At 46.2% G+C, this 20,240-nt stretch overlaps 1 protein-coding gene across 2 annotated transcripts in view; it reads right to left on the minus strand.

The window, feature by feature from the left end:
• The window catches only part of FAM193A (family with sequence similarity 193 member A), a 165,369-nt gene that overhangs the window by 59,283 nt on the left and 85,846 nt on the right, over nucleotides 1-20,240 (minus strand). The window contains exons 3-6 of one of the 2 annotated variants that reach the window (XM_041751330.1): nucleotides 15,430-15,584; nucleotides 14,527-14,694; nucleotides 11,112-11,346; nucleotides 4,903-5,027 (exon numbers count right to left, since the gene is read on the minus strand). In XM_041751330.1, the coding sequence (XP_041607264.1) occupies nucleotides 4,903-5,027; nucleotides 11,112-11,346; nucleotides 14,527-14,694; nucleotides 15,430-15,584 (683 nt within the window). Of the gene's footprint in view, nucleotides 1-4,902; nucleotides 5,028-11,111; nucleotides 11,347-14,526; nucleotides 14,695-15,429; nucleotides 15,588-20,240 lie in introns of both variants that reach the window. The other variant, XM_041751328.1, reaches the window with a different exon arrangement.

Below are 20,240 nucleotides of genomic sequence, written 5' to 3' on the forward strand. Positions count from 1 at the left end.
TGCTCAGTAGGGAGTCTGCTAGAGAGTCTTTCTTTTTCCCTCTACTCTTTCCCCTGCTCTTTTGCGTGCGCGCTCTCCCCCTCTCTCAAATAAATAAATAAGGCCTAGGATCCAGTTTACTAAATGTGGGCTTGTAAATTATTTTTCCCCAGTGAAATATACTGACCCAGGGAAAACACAACATTTAATGAAAAATATAAAACTTGGACCCAGTTTTCAAATTAAGTAAAATAGAAAATCTGATCCAAAGAAATACATTTTATAGTGTTTATTTTTATATTATTTGTTAAGAAAGATGGTTAAGATGCAAACGAGAAAATGAACTGAAAATAAAACACAAATACTATAAACAATGAGGAAGACTCCTAGACTTCCAGGAAAGAGAATGTGGGATGAGAGGGTGGCCTGGGGGTGAACAGAAAGCCAAGCAGGGCAGGCAGGGACAAGGGGGTGAGCAGACTAACATGGTAAGTTGTCATCAGAAAATGTTCATTTTCTTAATATCCAAATACATTAATGCTGGAACCAAACAACTGTAATAAAGCATCTTGACAGGGAATTTCAAAATCAAGACAACATTTATCATCACTCAAGGGCAAAAGGCCGTACAGGAATAATCATCATGTCGACATAGAGAAACTGGAAGCTACACAGTGGGGACATCTAGATGAAAGGATTCTAGATAACGAGGTACCCGTTAGGAAGCTTATAATTACATCTCTTCACTCACAGATGTGCAAATATATACTGTACTTACACCTGTGCTTTGAGATAAACTATGCCCAGGTTAAGTAAAGATAGGATGATGGCATCATGTTTAAAAGATGTGTGTTGGGCTGGACATAAGGAAAAAATCTAGAGGAAACACCAAATTGTTTACAGTACCTCTTTTTCTTTTTTTTTTCTTTTTAGTACCTCTTTTTCTTCATGATTTCTGTATTTTCAGAGATTCACTGCATGACAATCTAATAATTTTATAATAAAAATAAACAATTAAGTAATTTTAAAATTAGGACCATTTCAATGGGCACAAATGGCTCCCTCTCCTTTTATGTGTCTCCATCTGTGGGTGGACCCCACTTGTGACTACTGTGTAAAACGGAAAACCTACAAAGGAACTCACAGCTGCTGAAGTTATCTGCACACATGTCCAAGTGTGGAATCACTCCAAGGAGGGACCAAGCAGAAGCCAGGCCTAACTGAACAGGTGTTTAAGGGAAGCCAGAGACAGGAAAGAAACCAACACTGACCCACACAGTGACTGAGACTCTCAGGCACCAAGGCTGTCCTTCTAAGGCTGTTTCTGCCCCTCAGGATACAAAACTCCTCAAGGCACAGAATCTAGGGACTCTGAGGCTGCTCTGGGCTCTGCACAGCTACTAGATGGCCCTTGGGTCTAAGAACACAGCCCTCTGTCTTGCAGTTCACCAGCCCATGGAGCAACTGCTTTCTTCCCATTTCTGTTTCCACAACCTTGCTTGTTACAGACAGATTTCCACGCTTCACACAAAGCTTGCCTTCTATGTAATGCCATCGCACCCTTCTTGTACTACTTGGAAAACGGTTATGTTAAGGGAGCCTGGCATCTGCCTGGCACACACCCCTCTTCCTCTCCTACCGGAAGTGAGAGCTGCTCTCCTCTACCATGATACAGGTTCCATTTTGAGCCAAAGTAGCCAGGGTTCCTGGGACATCTCTGCTGGGATAATCGGAGCACAATGTGTAGGCACAAGGCTTACATTCAAGCTGAGCTGAGCTGGAATCCAGACAGAAAACAAGGAATGTCCTCACGGTCACACGACACAAGTGGTTTAGCAAACAGATTACTATCTAAGTATTCACTCTGTAAACACATGATAGTGCTATGGACAGATCCTCACAGTAACATCTATTACAGATAGTGTGCATGTGCAACATAAGGAGAATGAAATAAAGTCAGTTTTGGCAAGTTTATTCACAAGCCTAATCAAAAATTTCCCTAACAATTAATATCATGTATTTAAAATAAAAACCAATTGGGCAACCCTAATACCCACCAAAACAAACAAGCAGATAGTGAGGCTCCTGGTCTTGCCACCAGGACAGACACAAGCCTGATGAAGCTCCTGGACCTCACTACCAGTCCTCGGGCAGCACAGACAGAAAGCCTGTGTGGTGCTCCATGAGCACACATGCCACAGAACCTAGATGCTGGGCATCGCTGCAGGTTCTCCAACAGATATATTATAAGGGAAAACGAATAGGGTGGGGGCCTGCAGACTAAAGAATTATAAAAAACGTGGGGAAAAGAAGGAGTGGAGTCATTCACAATGATAGAGTCTCTGGGTGATGAGAAAAGTCTTGGCAACAATCACTGGTGATGGTTGCTCAACACTGTGAAAGTAATTAATCCTACTTAACTGTACAGTTAAACGTGGTTAAAAATGGCAAGTTTCGTGTTGCATATATTTTACCACTATTTTTAAAAAGTAGTAATGTGATATACCAACAGCTGTTGACCTATACACTTTAAATGAGTGAACTGTAATGGTATGTAAATTATATCTCAGCACAGGGGTTTAGAAAAGGAGAAATAATTTACCCGAACTAAGTGAGCTCCTTTACATGAAGTCAACTTCATGTAGATTACTTGTATTAAAAAACAAAACACAAAAGATACATCAAATGAAAAATGAGGCAAGACTATGGAAAGGCACATTTGAACAACAGAAGAATAAACAAGGAAGGAGTAGGGCTGCTGTGGCCAGCAGTGTAGTGGCAGTTCCAGGGGACATAGCAGGCAGAACGGACTGACTTCCTGGGGCCACGGCACACTTGCCGGCAGCTAAGGCACACTCATGCAGCTGCACATCTGCTCCGTGTAGTCTTCGCAATCTGTATCATAATTTAAACACATAGAGCCAGAGACCAGGGTTTATGTGCCATAGATACAGTCATTACTTCAGGGGGTGGCATTTGTATATAACGTGTGTCAAAACTTTTACAAGTTGTTCAGTGCCTATCTGTACACTAGAAGATCAGATCTGAATTATTCTTGGGTCTGACAAGGGAGCGTGCTGGAGAACTCGAAGGAACTGGCCCTTCTGGTGTCACCAGCTCCCCTGGGAATGCTTCGCTTGCCTCCTCCCAGCTCTGTCCCCATCTGTATTTCCCCTGCTGACAATCATTGGAGTCTGACCATCAACTGCAATGAGTGAGAAAGAAACCCAGAACTAGGGGCACCTGGACGGCTCAGGTCAGGATCTCAGGGTCGGCTCAGGTCAGGATCTCAGGGTCGTAGGATTGAGCTCTGCATTGAGTTCCCTGCTCAGTGCGGAGTTTGCTTCTCCCTCTCCCTTCTCCCTCCCTGCTTCTCTGCCCCTCTCCCTGCTCATACATGCTCTCTCAAACAAATAAAGACAGAAAGACAAGAAAGACAAGAAAGAAAGAAAGACAGAAAGAAAGACAGAAAGAAAGAAAGAAAGAAAGAAAGAAAGAAAGAAAGAAAGAAAGAAAGAAAGAAAGAAAGAGAAAAGGAAAGCAAGTAAATAAATAAATCTGGAACTAGGACACGGCCAAGAATGAAGTTTCAGGATACATTTCAGGTCCCTGTCACTCACCCCCAATTGATGACAGACCCATCAAATGAACTGGCTCAGCAGAAAAAGAAAATACAAGGCCCTAGAATCTTCCTGTAAGAACCCCCACCTTCTGAAGATGCATTATTTCGTAAAAAGTGGCTTTGGTGGATGTAAACATCAGTGACTGGGGACAAAACTATCTCCTACATTTCAAACTCACAACTCTGAGAACTTCCCTGACTCTCTCTTTGGTGGAGGTGACAGGACACTCAAGTCTCCAAGACCCACCATGTAACGTGCCAGATGCTATGAGACTAGACACATAGGGAAAGGGCAGGCAGGGAGCAGGCTGTGGGGAAGGGGATGCCGGGAGGGTCAGGAGCCAAGCAGAGTACAGGCTACACCCACACAACACTTCATTCAGGTCTCTCTGCCCCCACCACCTTTATTCAACTACTTTCAGGGTTATTCTTTCTCCAGAGGTGAGGGTGTGAAGTGGGACCAGTTATGACCCCTCAGATAGGATTTAGAAATACAGGAAACAAAGACTAGGTCGATACATGGATTTCAGAAGAAAACAAAGTGGTCTGGAAGCCAACCACAAACTTACTTAAAAATAATTTCCCTTTTTTGTGAATCTGGTCCAAATAAATTTCAGCATGGACATTTAAATAAAGATGACCAGGTCTATAGTACAGGAGTCCATTCCTTTGTAGGAAGCCCACAGGAACAAAAGCGCCAGACAGCAGAACCATGGAAGCATGCACCTAGCTCAGCAGTGCACAGTGACTGTGGATTCCAGGAGCCTCCTCCCAACTGAGCCGCATGTTGTCCACCCTGCCAGCCAGGGCAAAGGCCCTGAGCACCATCCTTGGCACCACTTGTCCTGGCACACATGAGGAAGCCCCATGGACACTCTACACCGTAAGGAGAGGCCAAGCCATGGACAAGGCACTGAGGGAATGTGTGAGATGCAAATCCCTGCCCTCAGTGCCCAGGAGCCCTCCTCCCTATTCCCACACCCTCTTCCTATCTCCCGCTGCACACCTGAGTGCCACAGTCATCTGGCCAATCCTGAGTCTCATCAAAGTAAAACTGCACATTTATCACAGCTTTTTCTTATTTACAAGGAATCTGCGGTGTTAAATCTTAGGGGCATTACCAGTGAGTTTGTGATTTGAAAATTTAATAGTTCTCTTGGGGTTTGTAGTTTCTGTCCAAACTAGATGGTTCCCTGAGCAAGAACTTCCACCAGGCGCTGGTGTTCCAAGGCACACATGCTAAAAGACAGGGAAAAGTACCGTGCTGTATGTATGTATGCAGATGAAGACCAGATAGATACCTGATCTGCGACACCAGTGCTGGCAAGTTGCTCTGGAGAAGTGGCTCCGAAAAGACCAGATTTTCAAACAGATGTTTATTATGCAGTTCCCATGTCACCTGGAACTTTTTCAAGTGTTCATTTTCCTAGTCAAAAAAATAAATAAATAAATGGAAGATGTACCGAAATGATGAAGACTAAAGACTCCCCAGAAGGATCAATCCCCTCCATCCCTCTTTCAGGCCCAGAACATTCTGCGGACAAGGGGTTGCTGCTCCCTGTACATCCAGAATACACCCTAATGCAGACCTTTGCCACACGCACACGGGACCCCACTTCTCCTCCCTTCCAGATCCCTCACACACAGAAAGGGGCTAAGACACACACAGATGAAGAAGGGACAGAGAAAGAAACAAATGCATGTATTTGACGGTCATTCCTTACAACTGTGCTCTCAAATGTACTGAAAGCCCTACTCTTCAAACATTTAAATGCATACAAATCCTGATGTCAGAGGGCACTCATTTTCTCACCTAACTTAAGAAATCTCCCATTCTGATAGATGCAAATCATTTCTCCACTAGTGACATGCTGTGAGAGGACAAGTCCTCCTCTCCCTAATAAAGGCAAACTCATCAGTTACTGTAGATAACTTAAACATTTGGGAGTGTCCTGGCCCTCACAGAGAATGACATTAGAAGAAACATCCATTTGTCCTCAACAACAAGGTTTCCTAGAGGCAGATCTTGCTACGACATATGCTCATGGGGATCCTTGCTTCCACCTGGAAGTAAGGCTATACAGCTACTTGTCCTTCAGTCATCTTACATCCTTGGCTAGATGTTCCTTCCCTAAACCACAGATGACTGGAGGAACCACTGAACAGTATGTAGCAACACTCAGGGTGACTACTTTTACAATTTAGCCAGACTGAATCCAAATCATCACACCTGGAGAAGTTAGTAAACAATCTACACATTAGGACTCCACTGTTTTGTCTCCCAACAGCTGGCTGGCGTGGAGGCTAGGAGAACCAGTTAAAATGGCCATTTCCTGTTCCTGAGCACAAGCATCGCTGAAACAGTGCTGAATGCACACCAGTGGCACCACTCCACCACAAAAGTATGCCAGCTCTGCCACCTACAGTCCTCTGCTCACACCCAATACAGAGAGAGGCCTTGCAAGGAAGCTGTGACACTGGCAGAGAACCTCAAACCCACACTTTTGCCCAAGTTTTCAGAGCTTGCTCTCACTCTCTGAGATGTGCATTTCAGCACCTCTCACTGCCATTACTCAATACAGGAAAGCTGGCCTGGGAACAGATAAACTCCGCCCATTTTCTGGAATGAGAAACTGTTGCCCAAGAATCTGATAAGGACGTGGCCACAGACAACACGTTGAACACATCATGTGTCACAGATGTCAGCAGAGACCACTCTGTGCAGGCACCGTGCCAGGTACAGGGACAGAGAGACTAATCCAGTAGGTCCCTGCTCTCCAGGAGTCACCAAACGACAGAGGAGTAGGCAGTGATCCAATTTTTGTCTCTATAACAAAGAACATGCAGGAGCTAAAGCAAGCCAGACCAGTCCCCCAGCTGGCTGAGGGCGGGCTCTGGGGAGGTGGCTCAGGAGAGCTGCGGGCTTGCCTGGGCTCCCCAGTAAGCCTCTGGGGCTGAAGTGTGTAGTCCCTGCCTGCCTGCCTACTTGTGGGAGTGGGACACAGCTCTGGTTCTTGGGGCTCATGTTACAACAGGGAACTGGGTGAAGGCTGACTTAGGAAGATGTTTGGCATTTTTAAATGAAATCTGAGGGGATCCCTGGGTGGCTCAGTGGTTTAGCGCCTGCCTTCGGCCCAGGGCACAATCCTGGAGTCCTGGGATCAAGTCCCACATCGGGCTCCCTGCATGGAGCCTGCTTCTCCCTCGCCCTGTGTCTCTGCCCCCACCCCTGTCTCTCATGAATAAATAAAATATTAAAATTTTAAAAAAATAAATAAATGAAATCTGAAATCATACTTTGAAATGAAGCATGCAAGAGAAACAGCAAACCCCAAACTCATTTCCCAGCTTAAAATCAACTTGAGATAACAACATGCACAGGCACCAGAGTGCTTGCAGGAAGTGTTCTTGGCACTTGCAAGTGTCACGTCATCAGTGCCCTTGACAACCCTGAACTGGGTGCTGCCAGGCCCCATTTTGCAGGCCAGAAACTGCCTAGAGAGGCTGACTGATGTGGCTGGGGGACCATGGGGATGGGAGTTTGTGGGGGGAAGGAGTGGTGTGCACTCACAGCTGCTAGGACAGGTGGTGCCTGAGCATGAGTGGGGCTGAGACTCAGAGCTGCCTGAGCCAGAGGCAGGGAGAAAAAGCTCGCTAATGACTCACACTGAGGCTTTTCTAACCAAACTAGCTTTACTTCTTACATTCAACTGCAAAAAGAGTTTTGGGGGTCTGGAAGAAGAAAGAGGAGGTATTTAGAATCAAGTTCCATACCAGACCTTGAGAAATACTAGGATATTCAAGATTCTTCTGTCCTCGTGGATGGAAATTTAGATTTCATGATTACTGCAGCCAGGCAAGGAATTTCTAGATGGTGGAAGGCACAGCCCAAGTGTAGTCCAGTTCTATTTTAATACTTTAAATAAATTTTTAAAATGTGACCCTATCATCCTGTTTGATCCCCAGGGTAGTGCAGAATAAAGCCACAAAGGCTTTTCCCATGAAAGTCGTGTTTTTAGAAATACCTGTCTATGTCTACATGTACTCTGGGTTCCACAGATTCAGAAAAACAGGGGATGTTGTTTACAGAGAAGCCAGCTGAGTTAGCAGAGAATGACTTGGAAGGGTTTGTGCAGCAAGCCACCTTGCTGCTTGCTTTAAGGAAAACAAATGATATGATTTATGGCCAATATAAGATCTAAGCAAAACTTAGAACTTTGGAAAACTTGCACCTGCCACTGTGGCCTTAAAGCTTCTCCATTCTGATGAGGATCAATGGTGACAATAACAAAGGTCCTTTTTTCTACTGAATATCATCAGGAAGGTCTGCACTAAATTACTTGGTGAACCAGTATATCCCAAATGACCAATGTATGATGCTCGAAAAACATGTGTGGGCAGATCCATTCCAAGCGTGGGCTGGCTGCACCACTGGTTCTGATGTGACAGAGTGTGGTCAGCTCAGGGACATGCTTTCAGATTCTACACTGCAACCAAACATTAAGAAGCACTCAGGCTTTGCTGTAGTCTCAGAGAAGAATGGCTGAAAAGACTATTAAGATATTCCTCTCTATTCCAAATACAAATCTGTGTGAGGCAAAATTTTCTTCAAGAACTTCAGCCAAAGCACCCTATGACAACAGTGTGAGTGCAGAGCAGTTAGGAGAATCTATGTGTCCTCTATGGATACAGAAACTAAGATTTGCAAAAATGTTAAATGATGCTCCTCTTCTTACTAAATATATTGGGGAAAATGGTTCTTTATTTAAAAATATGTGCTATTTGTGTTATGTGATGGGTTTATTATTCTAAAAGTGATTTAATACATAGTTTTAAGTTTCTCTTTTAATTTCAATGCAGCAAATATTGATAGATAAAATCTACAAGCGCCAGAGCCCTTCTGAGTCCTCAGTTTCTAAGCTGAAAGGACCCTAAGTCCAAAAATGCTGAGAACTACTGTCCTGAGACCCTGAGTTTAACTGCATTTTAACTTAGCTCTGTTAACTCTGTATACCACAAAGATCACTGCGTGGGCCTAAAAGGATATTGTTATAATTTTGTCAATCTTGTTGGATCCTCATGTGAACACTCCAACCATAAGAGAGACTTTTAAGGAAATTTTTTTTTAAATTTTTTTAAATTTATTCAGAGAGAGAGAGAGAGAGAGAGAGAGGCAGAGACACAGGCGGGGGGGAGAAGCAGGCACCATGCAGAGAGCCCGATATGGGACTCGATCCCGGGTCTCCAGGATCACGCCCTGGGCTGCAGGCGGTGCTAAACCGCTGAGCCACCCGGGCTGCCCTTTTAAGGAAATTTCTACAGACTGAGTGTAAGTCAGTAACAAGAAATCATGGTTAGTTTCTGTGGCCTGACAGGGTACCTTGGTACCTAAGATGATGCCCAGCCCAGCATCTGTGCACTGCACTGCCTGACTCACTGACAGTCTTGACCACTGTAAAATGACATGTGGGCCTGGGAGGTTTTCACACCCCACCAATAGCACTTGTTGAAACCACAAACCTAGGGGGCAGTGGCTTATGACAAAATTTCTGGGTGGCGGTACCTCACCTCCACCCACCCCAAGATCACAATGGGCCCACGCCCCTGCTGTCTGTCCAGTGCCAGGGCCTCCCCTTCACCCTCACACCAAGGAGGTGGCCATCTGTGGCCCAAAACTGCGTGCCGATGCCACCCAGGGTGGGATTCGGGCTGTACCTCCTGTGTCTCTCAGGGTCAGAAGTTCTTGGAGTGAATGTTGGCTTTGGAGCGCACCAATTTCTCAGAATTCCAGCTTTCGGTTTGTTTTTCACCCCCAAGGCTTCTTGCCTTTCATGCCACCTCAGCAATATGTTGTAAAAACTTTTATCCAGTTTATGTTATCTGATAATTCCGTCGTTTCCCTTGAAGGAAGGAAGAGTTCAGGGTGCCTCGTCTGCTGTACCACTGGAAACCAAAGTGAGTACCTCTGCGTATAGTGAAAGTGACATAAATCACTGATCAAACAACTATATTTTGTTCTGAGCATTTACGAGTTTTTTTCCAAACCATAAGAAAATATTTCTAGGTAAATTGCTAAGAATTTGCTCCAATAAGCAGGGTCCAAGTCAATCTCTGTTTGCTTCAAAACTGTGTTTCCCCTCTAACTGCCTGCAGAGGGCCTGGGCTTAAGAACCATCCAGGGCACAGTGGTAGCGCTCTTCACTGCTCTGCACGAGGTTCCGGGAGCAGAGTGACACTCTTCACACCTTGGCGAGCTTCTCTCCCAGCAGACTCAGGAAGGTCCAAGGGTGCTGTCCCAGAGGAGGTGGTGCTGAGGAATGGGTACTTTCAGTAAGTCGAGGCAGAAGAAGGAGAGCTGTGTGAGATGTGACATGAAGGACTGAGGCACCGGAGGCCTGCCTGGCCCTGCTCGGTGGGCATTCAATCCCAGAATCTAATCTTGAAGCACAAACAGTAGTCCCTCCCGACTCAGCAGCTCCTTTTCTCACAATGCACGCTCTCCTGGAGGCTGTCAGAGTCACTTACCGAAATGGCAAGGTCTACTGCAGGGATGCCCAAGGAAGTCCATGAGCCCCAGGCCCAAAACTACTTGCAAAATTGGACATCTATAAATTTTCCTAGCAGGAGGTCTATCAATTTTAGAATCACATAAAGACCATTGTATTTAAAATCTCAGGAAATAATGGTTACTGTATTTGTTTCAAAACGTAGTTTTACCAGTAAGAAAGTATCCAAAACTAGCCCAATGAAATATCATTTAGTAACAAAATTCAGGTAATGACAACTCCACAGACTACTGGCAAATCAGTATTTCTCTAGCAGTTGGAAAGCATGAATGACGGGTTTCTTGGGGAGCATGGCCTCCCTGCAAGCAGGAGCTGCACCGGCTAGTGAGGTTGCCTGAGGGTTCCAATACCCAGCTTGGCTGGTTTCCAGTGGCCATGCTTCTACGACATGCTGCCTCCTACCCACATATACTAACTCACCTTGTGAAGTGGTCAGAGACCCATGAGGACACACTTGCTTGTCTCCTTCAGTAGGACTACCAGTGGGGTGCTGACCTGACTCTGTGAACCCATTGTCAACCCAGGGCTGGATTGTGGGATCAAGGACTGTGAGCAAGTCCGTGTGCACACCGACAACAGAGCTAACAGCTTAAGACAGAAGCCATCTCTCTCTTTTCTCCCTATTAACACACACGTGGGTCCTCACTTCATGTTGTCCCCCTCTTTCACTTCCTAGGCCTCAAGATCTCACACTGTATTCCCATAATGTATCACCCAGATATCAGTCCATGCTAAACTTTCATCCCACCGCAAAGTCCAGAGAGAAGAGAAAGGGGGGAGAGAGGATTCAGATTCTCTCCTTCATGCCTGAACGCCGCAAAGGGGGTGCCCATGACGGTGCACAAGACCCACCACACACAAGCTTCAGCACCACCTCATGCGACCACAGTCATCCACTAGACTTCTGCCCGACAGAACTGGAGGAAGGTGGCTTTCTCTCTTACCAGTGTGCCAAGGAAGGTGCTGATTGTGCGTGCCGCCTGGCAGAGGGCGCCATACTCCTCGAGGAGGAGAGAGATGAACTGGTGTGCCTGTGGAGGGCCCTGCAGGGCAGACGGCGCTTTCACTTTAGATGCTGCCGACAGCTGCCGGAGGAGTCGGACCTTCATCTCCAGCACGTACTCCCTAGCTTGTTGCTCCAATCGCTGGTACAGCTGGTAGGGGTCCCTCTCACAGAGCCTGCACAGAGAAGACAGTGTCACCACTCACCTGGGACCCACACACACACAGCCCTCTGCGGAACTGCTCTGCCAGCAAGCTGCAGGCACCCATCCAACAACAGCAACAAGCACCATCTTCTCAACAACCTGTGAGAGGTGCCATCACCCTGCTCAACACAGCGCATCAGCTGACAAAGCTCAGTATTTACACCAAACTTACTCTGTACTAGCATTGTGTCTCACATGTACCAACTCAAGTAATTACTGAGTTAATCATTGAGCTGAACCCCAAAGTCCACACGGGCTGGGTAAAACACTGGAACTCACGTGGCCAGCAGGTGGCAGAGTGTCCACACCAGGACCTCAGCAGCTGTCTTGAGAAGAATGCACTTTCTCAACCACAGGACCATTAAAAACACAGGAGACTGAAAACAATTCATTTTCAATGCCCGTATGTTAGGTTGAAAAGCAACGATTCCAGCACAGGTGGTACCTGGCTTGGAGGACTAGAGTAGACTGTTCTGTCCTTCTTCCTAGGAATTCAATATATAGTCCAAATGGGCTTGTATTATTTTTATAATCAGAGGAAACCGTAGAAGCAATATGTTTCTTTTTCAGTTATCCCACCAAAGAAACAATGAAAATGTATAAAATAAAATCTCTAAATTGAAGAGAAGGGAAAAAATTAATATGTGCCTTTTCACCAGGGCCACAATAGCAATTAACATTTTTATGAATGTTTTTCCTAACCTGGAACTAATCTACTAAAGTGGCTGCTACTTCTAACTGGGCACTTGAAACTGGCACTGGCCTGCAGACAGACCCAAGACCACTGGGGCGAGGACAGGACCCAGCTGTGAGGAGCCATCAGGAAAAAGCACCCAAGGCCAGCACTTTATCAGACACGAGTGGTGAAACCTATCAAGCTATGGTTCCTAGATTCTCCATAGTTCCTGGATCCTTTTACCTTCAGGGCACCACATCTGGTCAAGAGAAAAGAATGGATAGTGCCTTCTAGTCCAGTTTTATGCTAGTGCACCCCCTTGTTATAAAAACAAGAGGGGACTAAAACCTAGCAATAGGGCATAGGAAGCCTTCCACACAACGTGGCCAGAAAACAGAAAGACTTATGGAATTTCCACTGGGTTCAGTACATTTCAGAAAGATCTATCAGTTTTTTAGTGTTAAGAATCCCAACTACCCTGTGAAACAGAATGCATTTCATCTGTTAAAGGAATGCCACAGAAGACTCAAATGACAGAGAAACAACCAAACTTTCCAGTAGACTGGATGCCTCTTAGCATGGCCAATTAAACATCCATTTTATTTTTTATTTCTTTGCCCATTTTGTATCTTAGAAATTTAATGAAATGGCCATGTGGTACTTCTGCAAGTAGATTTTTTAAAAAGTCGTTATGACCAAGAGGCAGGCACATGCTAAAAGATGGTATGGTGGCTCATTCACATATACATTCAACAAACACCATTGTATGTGCGCTAAAGGCTATTCTAAGATGGCAAAGCCACAGCAGTGAAGAAGCTAAGGAAACAAACTCTCCACCCTTATGATGCTTATGGCATATGCAAGTGGATGATGGAATTCTGGGTAATGGCAGGAACATAATAAAAAGGGAAGGCAAAGGGATAAACAGTGATGGCAGGGAGGCCCCCGGGGTCTTAGAGAGGGTGGCCTCTTGAGAAGGTGACTCTGAAAAGTAATGTGAACAATGGAAGGGAGAAAAAACAACCCTGAGAAAGGAAGAACACTGCAGAAAGAAGAGAAGAGCAAATTTGAAGGCCCTGCAGCAGGAGCAAGTGTGGCCAGCAGAGGAACGGTGGGAAGCTAGCACAGCTGGAACGCAGTGATGAATGGTCTGAGGGCAGCATAGAGCAGGACCATGTGGGACACAGAGGGCCACAAAGAGGAGGCAAGGATTATCACCACCAGCTGTACAGACTTCCAGAAACGGGCTTTACAAACATCCCTCTCCTGATGTCTATCAGCCCACAAACGACAAAGACAACAGCACTCTTGGATGCAAGGACAAGGAAAGTGCAGCATATCTGATACAGGCACACTTTCAGCTAAAGGCATAACATTTCCACATTCTTAACAGCGTATTTCACTAACAGGGTGATGCTGTTTCCCAAACCCCAGCAATTCCCATTACCACCTTTACCCTCTGCCATAACAGCTCTCATGGCTACTAGTGTCTGCCAAGTGTTTTCCTTCAACTGCTTATTTGACTCCAGTAGCTTCCTAAGCATTGGTAGTCTATGAAGTCATATGCCTGAATGGCAGGTCCCATGTTTCTTCCTCACACACACTAGGAAACCTAACTTCCAGAGCAGACACCTACCACCCGGAGCCATATCCTGTAACACTGGGGGTTTACCAGTCAGGTCCCAAACACACTGGCTTGATTCATCCATCTGTTAAGAGGACCCACGGCCAAGCACTACTCCTTGCTCCAGGATAAACTGTGCTGTACAGAAAACAACAGTTTCTAAAACCCCCATTCAAAACACAAGAAAAACAAACCAAAAGGAGAACTGACCCTTGAAATGTCTAGCTCAAATGCATTCCTTTTATTTGGAACACTCAAAAAAGAGGGAAAAAGATGTTACAAATTCTAAAGAAGAATAAAAATGATGCCCATCTCAACTTCTGTATTGTCACTGGGCACAAGGTATCTGCTGGAGAACAGACACTCAGCTGTAAGCCACTCCTCGCTAAGAAACACCCACACAGACAGGCTTGGCTACAGCTGGCTCTGCACTCACACTACATGCACTTTCTCAAACTACCTGACCTTTCAGAAGGTCAGGCTTTCTTGCCCCCATAATGGGATAACTGCCTGTCCTCCATGGGTTGATTGCCTGAGAGAGTGCTTAGCATCATCCCTAGCACCGTAAAGATTGGAAAGTTGTGTTACAGTCTGTTACACTAAGAAATGAGAGAAACATGTCGATTCATTTTATTAAAAAGGCAATTAGCATTTCATCAGAATTAGAATTTGAAACTCTACCCAGAGGGCTTGCTTTTGGCAATCCCTCTGCTGAAGACTGGCCGTGCAGCTGGGGCTGAGCAAGTGGAGCCGAGCTTACTGGGTCCTGAAAGGAAAGCCCACCCCAAACAGAGGGGAGGCTTCCTGGGCAGCAGGTGAGGAAGGGACATGACGCAGGGGGCAACGTGTACCTATCCACGAGCTCCTTCACCCCCTCCTTGTCGGGCACGAGACTCTGGTCTTGGTCGTCGGCCAGTGGGGTCCCCGCCTGGCGGTAAATGCAGCGGACCATGTAGCGCACTTCTGACCAATAGTTCTGCAGCTGCTGAGGTTCCCGGTCCGTCTCTGCCGAAATCTCTCTGTGAGACGGCACAAGAGCAAGGAGGTCAAGGGTTAGTGGACAGTCTGGGTCACCCATCACCCTCCAGACAGCCTGAGGGGATGGGGGACAGACTCCCACCAGCACCCTCCACCTTGTTCAGCTCCTGGAGCTGGCTCCCATCTGCTATGGCCACAGGGAGGCCTGATGACCAGCACAAGCTCCAGGTGCCTGCAGCTGTCCAATCCCCCAGACCCCAGGAGAGTATAGACCCTCCTCACACAACAGGAGGAACCACACCTAGCATCTCCTGTCGGGAATGCTGATGGTCTCCTCCATCTCGGGGTGCCCAGTAGGCAGCTCTCACTCCCCACAAAGCCCCTGCTCCCCACTTGGCTGCACCAGCTCCTGTGATGACTTGAGTGCAGAGCCCCCAAGTCCCAGCTTCTCTTCCCTTCTGCCCTGCAGCCACTGCAGTGCCAGTCTGCTCAGCCTCAGATTCTAAGAGGCAGCTCTCTCTCCAGCAGGCCAGCCTCAGATTCTAATGACTTCGCTCTGCCTCCTTTCCCTGAATACTAGCTTGGTCCTGCCAGCCCTCAGTAGGGACCCAAAGATCCACATCCATCTTGTTCTTCTGCGTGACCACCAGGCTCCTCAGACTCAGGGATGGCTCAAATGCCTGCTGTCTTTACGGAAATGGCTCCTTTCCCGTTCCAGCTCCAGAGCATGTCAGAGTGGCCCTGCTCCCATCCATCCCGCAGGCACACACCGGTACCTGCGCTCGCTGCAGGCCTCACAGGCGCACGCGGCGTCCGAGGGGGCAGTGCCCAGCCCCGTTGAGGGCAGTGTCTGTGCACCGAGGGCTAGCCTCCCGCCGCCTGCCTCCGGCTGGGACCCACCAAGAGGGGAGTGAAGAAGAAAGTCTTGGCCCTGCTTTAAAAAGAGAACAGAATAAACTATATTCAAATGTTCACGGTACAAATTTATTAACATGTCAGAAAAATACCTTTTATTTTTTTATTTTTTATTTTTTTATAGAAAAATACCTTTTAGAAACAAATTTAAACCTAGACACTGACAAGATCTCCAATGACATCATCAGCATAACTTTCTCTTGGACATTCAAGAATTTTGTTTCCAACCAATTATTTTTTACCTTCGGACAGTTCTACCATAACCTCATGAAGACAGTAAGTTTCTTTCATGCTTTAGAAAAGAGCAGCTCCACTACCAGGGTCCTAATCAGCACATGCAACAATCAGCGCAGTGGGCGCCTCCTCCAAGTGACGCCCCAACACTCATGCCAGCTCCAACCCTCATGACTGGACCCAAAAGCCCCTAGAAGGTCCCATCAACAGCCATTACAGGTAACACAAATACAATCTTTGCCCTCACCCACCCAACCCCCCTCCGATCTTGGTTTCTCCTGTCTTGGGACATGACCCCACACCCACCCAACTGGCACCTTGTCCCTCAGTGACAGGACCTGAGAGGGACTCTATTATTACAACACAGACGTGTGGGCTCCAGTCCTAGAACAGATGATCCCCGTGGTGAAGAAAGGGTAGTAACAGGGTAGCTAGCCCCAAGCCATCGCTCCAACAGCCTAAGTAGAAGGGCAGAGCCAGGGGAGCAGCCCCTGAAGGGAGTGCACACACACAAACAGAACAGAGACCAGACCTGAGAGGCTGCGGCGTCTGCCGGGTGCTTGTACAGAGGGGTTGGACACCTGTGGCACCACCCCAGCCGCCTATTAGATGAAGCACAGGGAAACCAGGCCTGTCAGGGCCCCCCTGGGAGTTTGGGCACATGGACACGGAAGGGAGCAGCCTCTATTACATGGCAGGCTGGGGCTTGCGTCAGCAAACAGCTCCACCTGAAAAAGTTCCTGCTGGGTGAGTATGTCCCAGAATTACACCAGGGGGCAGAGCAGGGGCGGGAGGTGTCACACCTCCTTCCATGGCAGACAGTCTGGTGCAAATTCCCCATTGAGGTCTAGGAAAACCTAAAGGAGGGCCTCTTATATGCAAGAGCCACTCACCTGTGGGACACCTGTTAGGACCCTGGGCCTTGGTCACCAAAGAGAACTCACAGACAGCCCGGAAAGGAGACCTCCCCTGAATAACTCTGGCCCAAAGCCCCTTCTCCAGCCAGGCAGAGTTGGGAGGGCCAAGGAAGCAAGATAAGCACCACTGCCCTCCACCCCATGACATGCCCTTGGTGATCCACGAAGGCCCTTAGAACGGTGACACTCAGGTTTTCGGTAAATGGGACCAGAGCACCTGAAAGTGAGAGGATTCTAATACCCACAGCGACTAGAAGGGCTTGACAGGTCTGAAAGCAGTGCTGGCAGAACCAGGCTGTCCCCCAAGAGCAGCAGGTCAGTGCACTGCACAAAGGAGGATTCATCTCTCCTCCAGCCCCCTCAAATCAAACAGCAAGGCTGCCCATGCGACTCCCATGCTCAGCAGATGCACAGCTCACTCCTGCTTCTCCCTCCACTGCTCCCAGCCAGTCCACCATTTCCATCTACACTCACAGCCCTTTTGCAAGCAGCAGCCAGAGTGGTGGTGAAAGTAAGACCCTGTCACTCCCCTGCACAGAACCTTCCATGCCACTTAGAAGCAGATTCTAAACTTCTTACCCATCTTCAAGGTTTCCTAGGACACATTTAAAAGCTTTTCTTTCACTGAGTCTTTGCCTAGATTACTAATCCACTCAATCTGTGAACGGCCTGACAGGCTGACAGAATTCTCAGTCATACCTCAGCAGGGACTCGGGTGGAGCCAGGTAGCAGCATTCCTGCCTCTCTCTCTGCCCCACATCCACCCTTCTTTGCACTGCTGTGTGCACCAACAAAGCACCCAGCAAACATAGCTGCTTGGCCAGCTGCTTGGCACCATAGCTGCTTGGCACCATGCAGGGGCCTGGCCGGCAGGGGGCGCTGGAGGAACATCACAGGTGGCAGCGACTGGCCATTTGGGCTGGAGCAGGACTGAGCACACCCACTCCCGTGACAGCCTGTCAGGCCTTGGCCTGCAGCTTCTCAATAGCTGTTCTGCTACCCAGAGAGCCTCTCTCAAGGGTGTCCAGCCTGAAGTCCTCTCCTACAGCTGACCCGGCCTGATAGTGGGGGCTCCCCGGTTGCCCACGGCTGGACTCTAGTGTTCCCTTCCCAGATCTACGCAGCTGATCTTCTGTTACTAGTTAACAGTCGATTCTTGGCGCCAAAGTGTCCCTGTTCAAATGACTGACCTTAGTCACTCCTGTTAATCTTTTATTCACAAACTGCTACATGAAATCCTGGTGTTTTCCTTGTTCTTTGTTGTTTTGTTTTTACCTGTCTTCATCACTGGAAGATCAGTTCCACAAGAGCAGGAACCTTTCTGTCCTGCTCACCGCTGTACACTAGCACCAACAATGCTGCCTGACACACAGGACAGACTCAGAACAGCAACCAAGAACCTGGAAAGTAACATTTCCTGGTGACAAGGGATGAAATGAAGCCCTTTAAAATAGCCCATGATGACTACATAGTACATCCTTAAATGTGTCACCTTCTAGTACTCATCTTACACAGATTTAACTTTAGTTATTTTGTTCTGTCCAAGTCTAACACAGTTAAAAGAATATAACAAAACCCAGCACTCAACAATGTAAAATACACAATGTCCAGCATCCAATGACAAAACCAAGAAGGAAAATACAACACATAACCATGAGGGAAACCAATCAACAGAAACAGATCTTTTTTTTTTTTTTTTTAAGATTTTATTTATTCATAGAGATGCAGAGAGAGAGGCAGAGACACAGGCAGAGGGAGAAGCAGGCTCCACGCAGAGAGCCCGACGCGGGACTCAATCCCGGGTCTCCAGGATCACGCCCTGGGCTGCAGGCGGCGCTAAACCGCTGTGCCACCGGGGCTACCCAGAAACACATCTTAAAATAACAAAAATGAAGCAACCAATGGATAAGAATCGGAAACTGGTGATTATAAACTCTATGTGTCAGAAAGTAGAGGAAAACATAAACACGAGAGGAGAGAAAGTGAAGATGTATAAACAGTAGCAAATGGAACTTCTAGGGATGAAAAATATATCTTACAGTAGAGTATTAAATCTGAAACAATAAAAAATTCAAATGAGGCACAGCAAGAAACAAGACAAAAAAATAAAGCATTTCTAAAAACTCTAACATGTGGGTAATGGTGTCTCAGCAAAAAGATTATATAAAGAAATAGTTTAAAATTTCCCATATTTGATGAGACTGTAACTCGAATATCTTAAAAACTCCTCTAAACCAAAGCACAATAAACAGAAAGCAACCACACCAAGACACATTAAAAAGGGCTGAGAAGTAACAATGAAGTACAAATCTGAGAAGCAGGCAGAGGAAAACATCCCTTCTATGCACAGGAGCAGAGACAAGCATGACAACATGCTTTCAACAAAAACCGGGGAAGGCAGCAAAGAAATGACCAAAGAATTTTAAACAAAAATAACTTTTTAAAATGAAAGCAAAAGAAAAGCTCTCAAACAGAAGCTTCCCTGTACTATAAAAACTGTTACAAGCAGTCCTTGAGGCAGAAGAGGAGCCAAAGACGAATGGAGTTACATGCAGGAGTGATGAGCACCAACCCAAAAAGTGGGGGGCAAGGACCTTGCTCATTTTAAAAGGCTTTAAAAAAGATAATTAACTATTTAAAGCAAAAATAAAAATGTATGGCAAAGTCTGTAATGTATATGAGAAAAACAGACAACTACCCAACTGGTGGAACTCAGAGTGCAATATTTTAAGGCCCTTAATACTACATATTAAGTATATAATATTCCTTGAAAGTAGAAGTTGCAAATTTGAAGATATGTATTGTGAATTCTATAACCACTAACAATAATGAAACAAAGTGAGATAGTTAATAAGCCAAGAGGAGGCAAAATAGAATAAAAAAATACTCAAGAGGCGCCTGGATGGCTCAGTCATTAACTGACTCTTGATCTCAGCTCAGGTCCTGATCTCAGGATGGTGAGTTCAAGCCCGGTGTTGGGCTCCATGCTGGGTGTGGAGCCTACTTAAAAAAAAAAAAAAAAAAAAAAGAAAAAGAAAAAATTCACTTAATCGTAAGGAAAAGAAGGAAACAGTAGGAAAGAGTAGCAGACAACAGATGGGAAAATGAGAGGGAGGAGAAAAAAGCAAGATGGTAGATTTACTACATCCAAACACATCAATAATTATATTAAATGGAAATAGTTAAAATTTCCAATTATTAGAAGAGATGGTCAGACTGGATTAAGAAGCAAGAGCCACCATGCTTTCTACGACGGATTATAAAGACTGTACAAGTAGGTTAAAAATACAGGTTGGAAGATGAATTGTATGCAAATACTAACTTAAAAAGGCTGGATGGCTCTATAAGCGTCAGAGAAAGTTGGCTTCAGAACAAGGGATGTTAGCAGCAATTAAGGAGATAATCATGATGAAAATAAAATAAATATACAATAACAACATGATTGATTTAACAAGAAACAGTAACTGGTAAATATGCAAGCACTCTAAGAACAGAGCTCAAAATACATGAAGCAGGAATTA

Source organism: Vulpes lagopus, chromosome 4, assembly GCF_018345385.1.
Source record: "Vulpes lagopus strain Blue_001 chromosome 4, ASM1834538v1, whole genome shotgun sequence".
NCBI lineage: Eukaryota > Metazoa > Chordata > Mammalia > Carnivora > Canidae > Vulpes > Vulpes lagopus.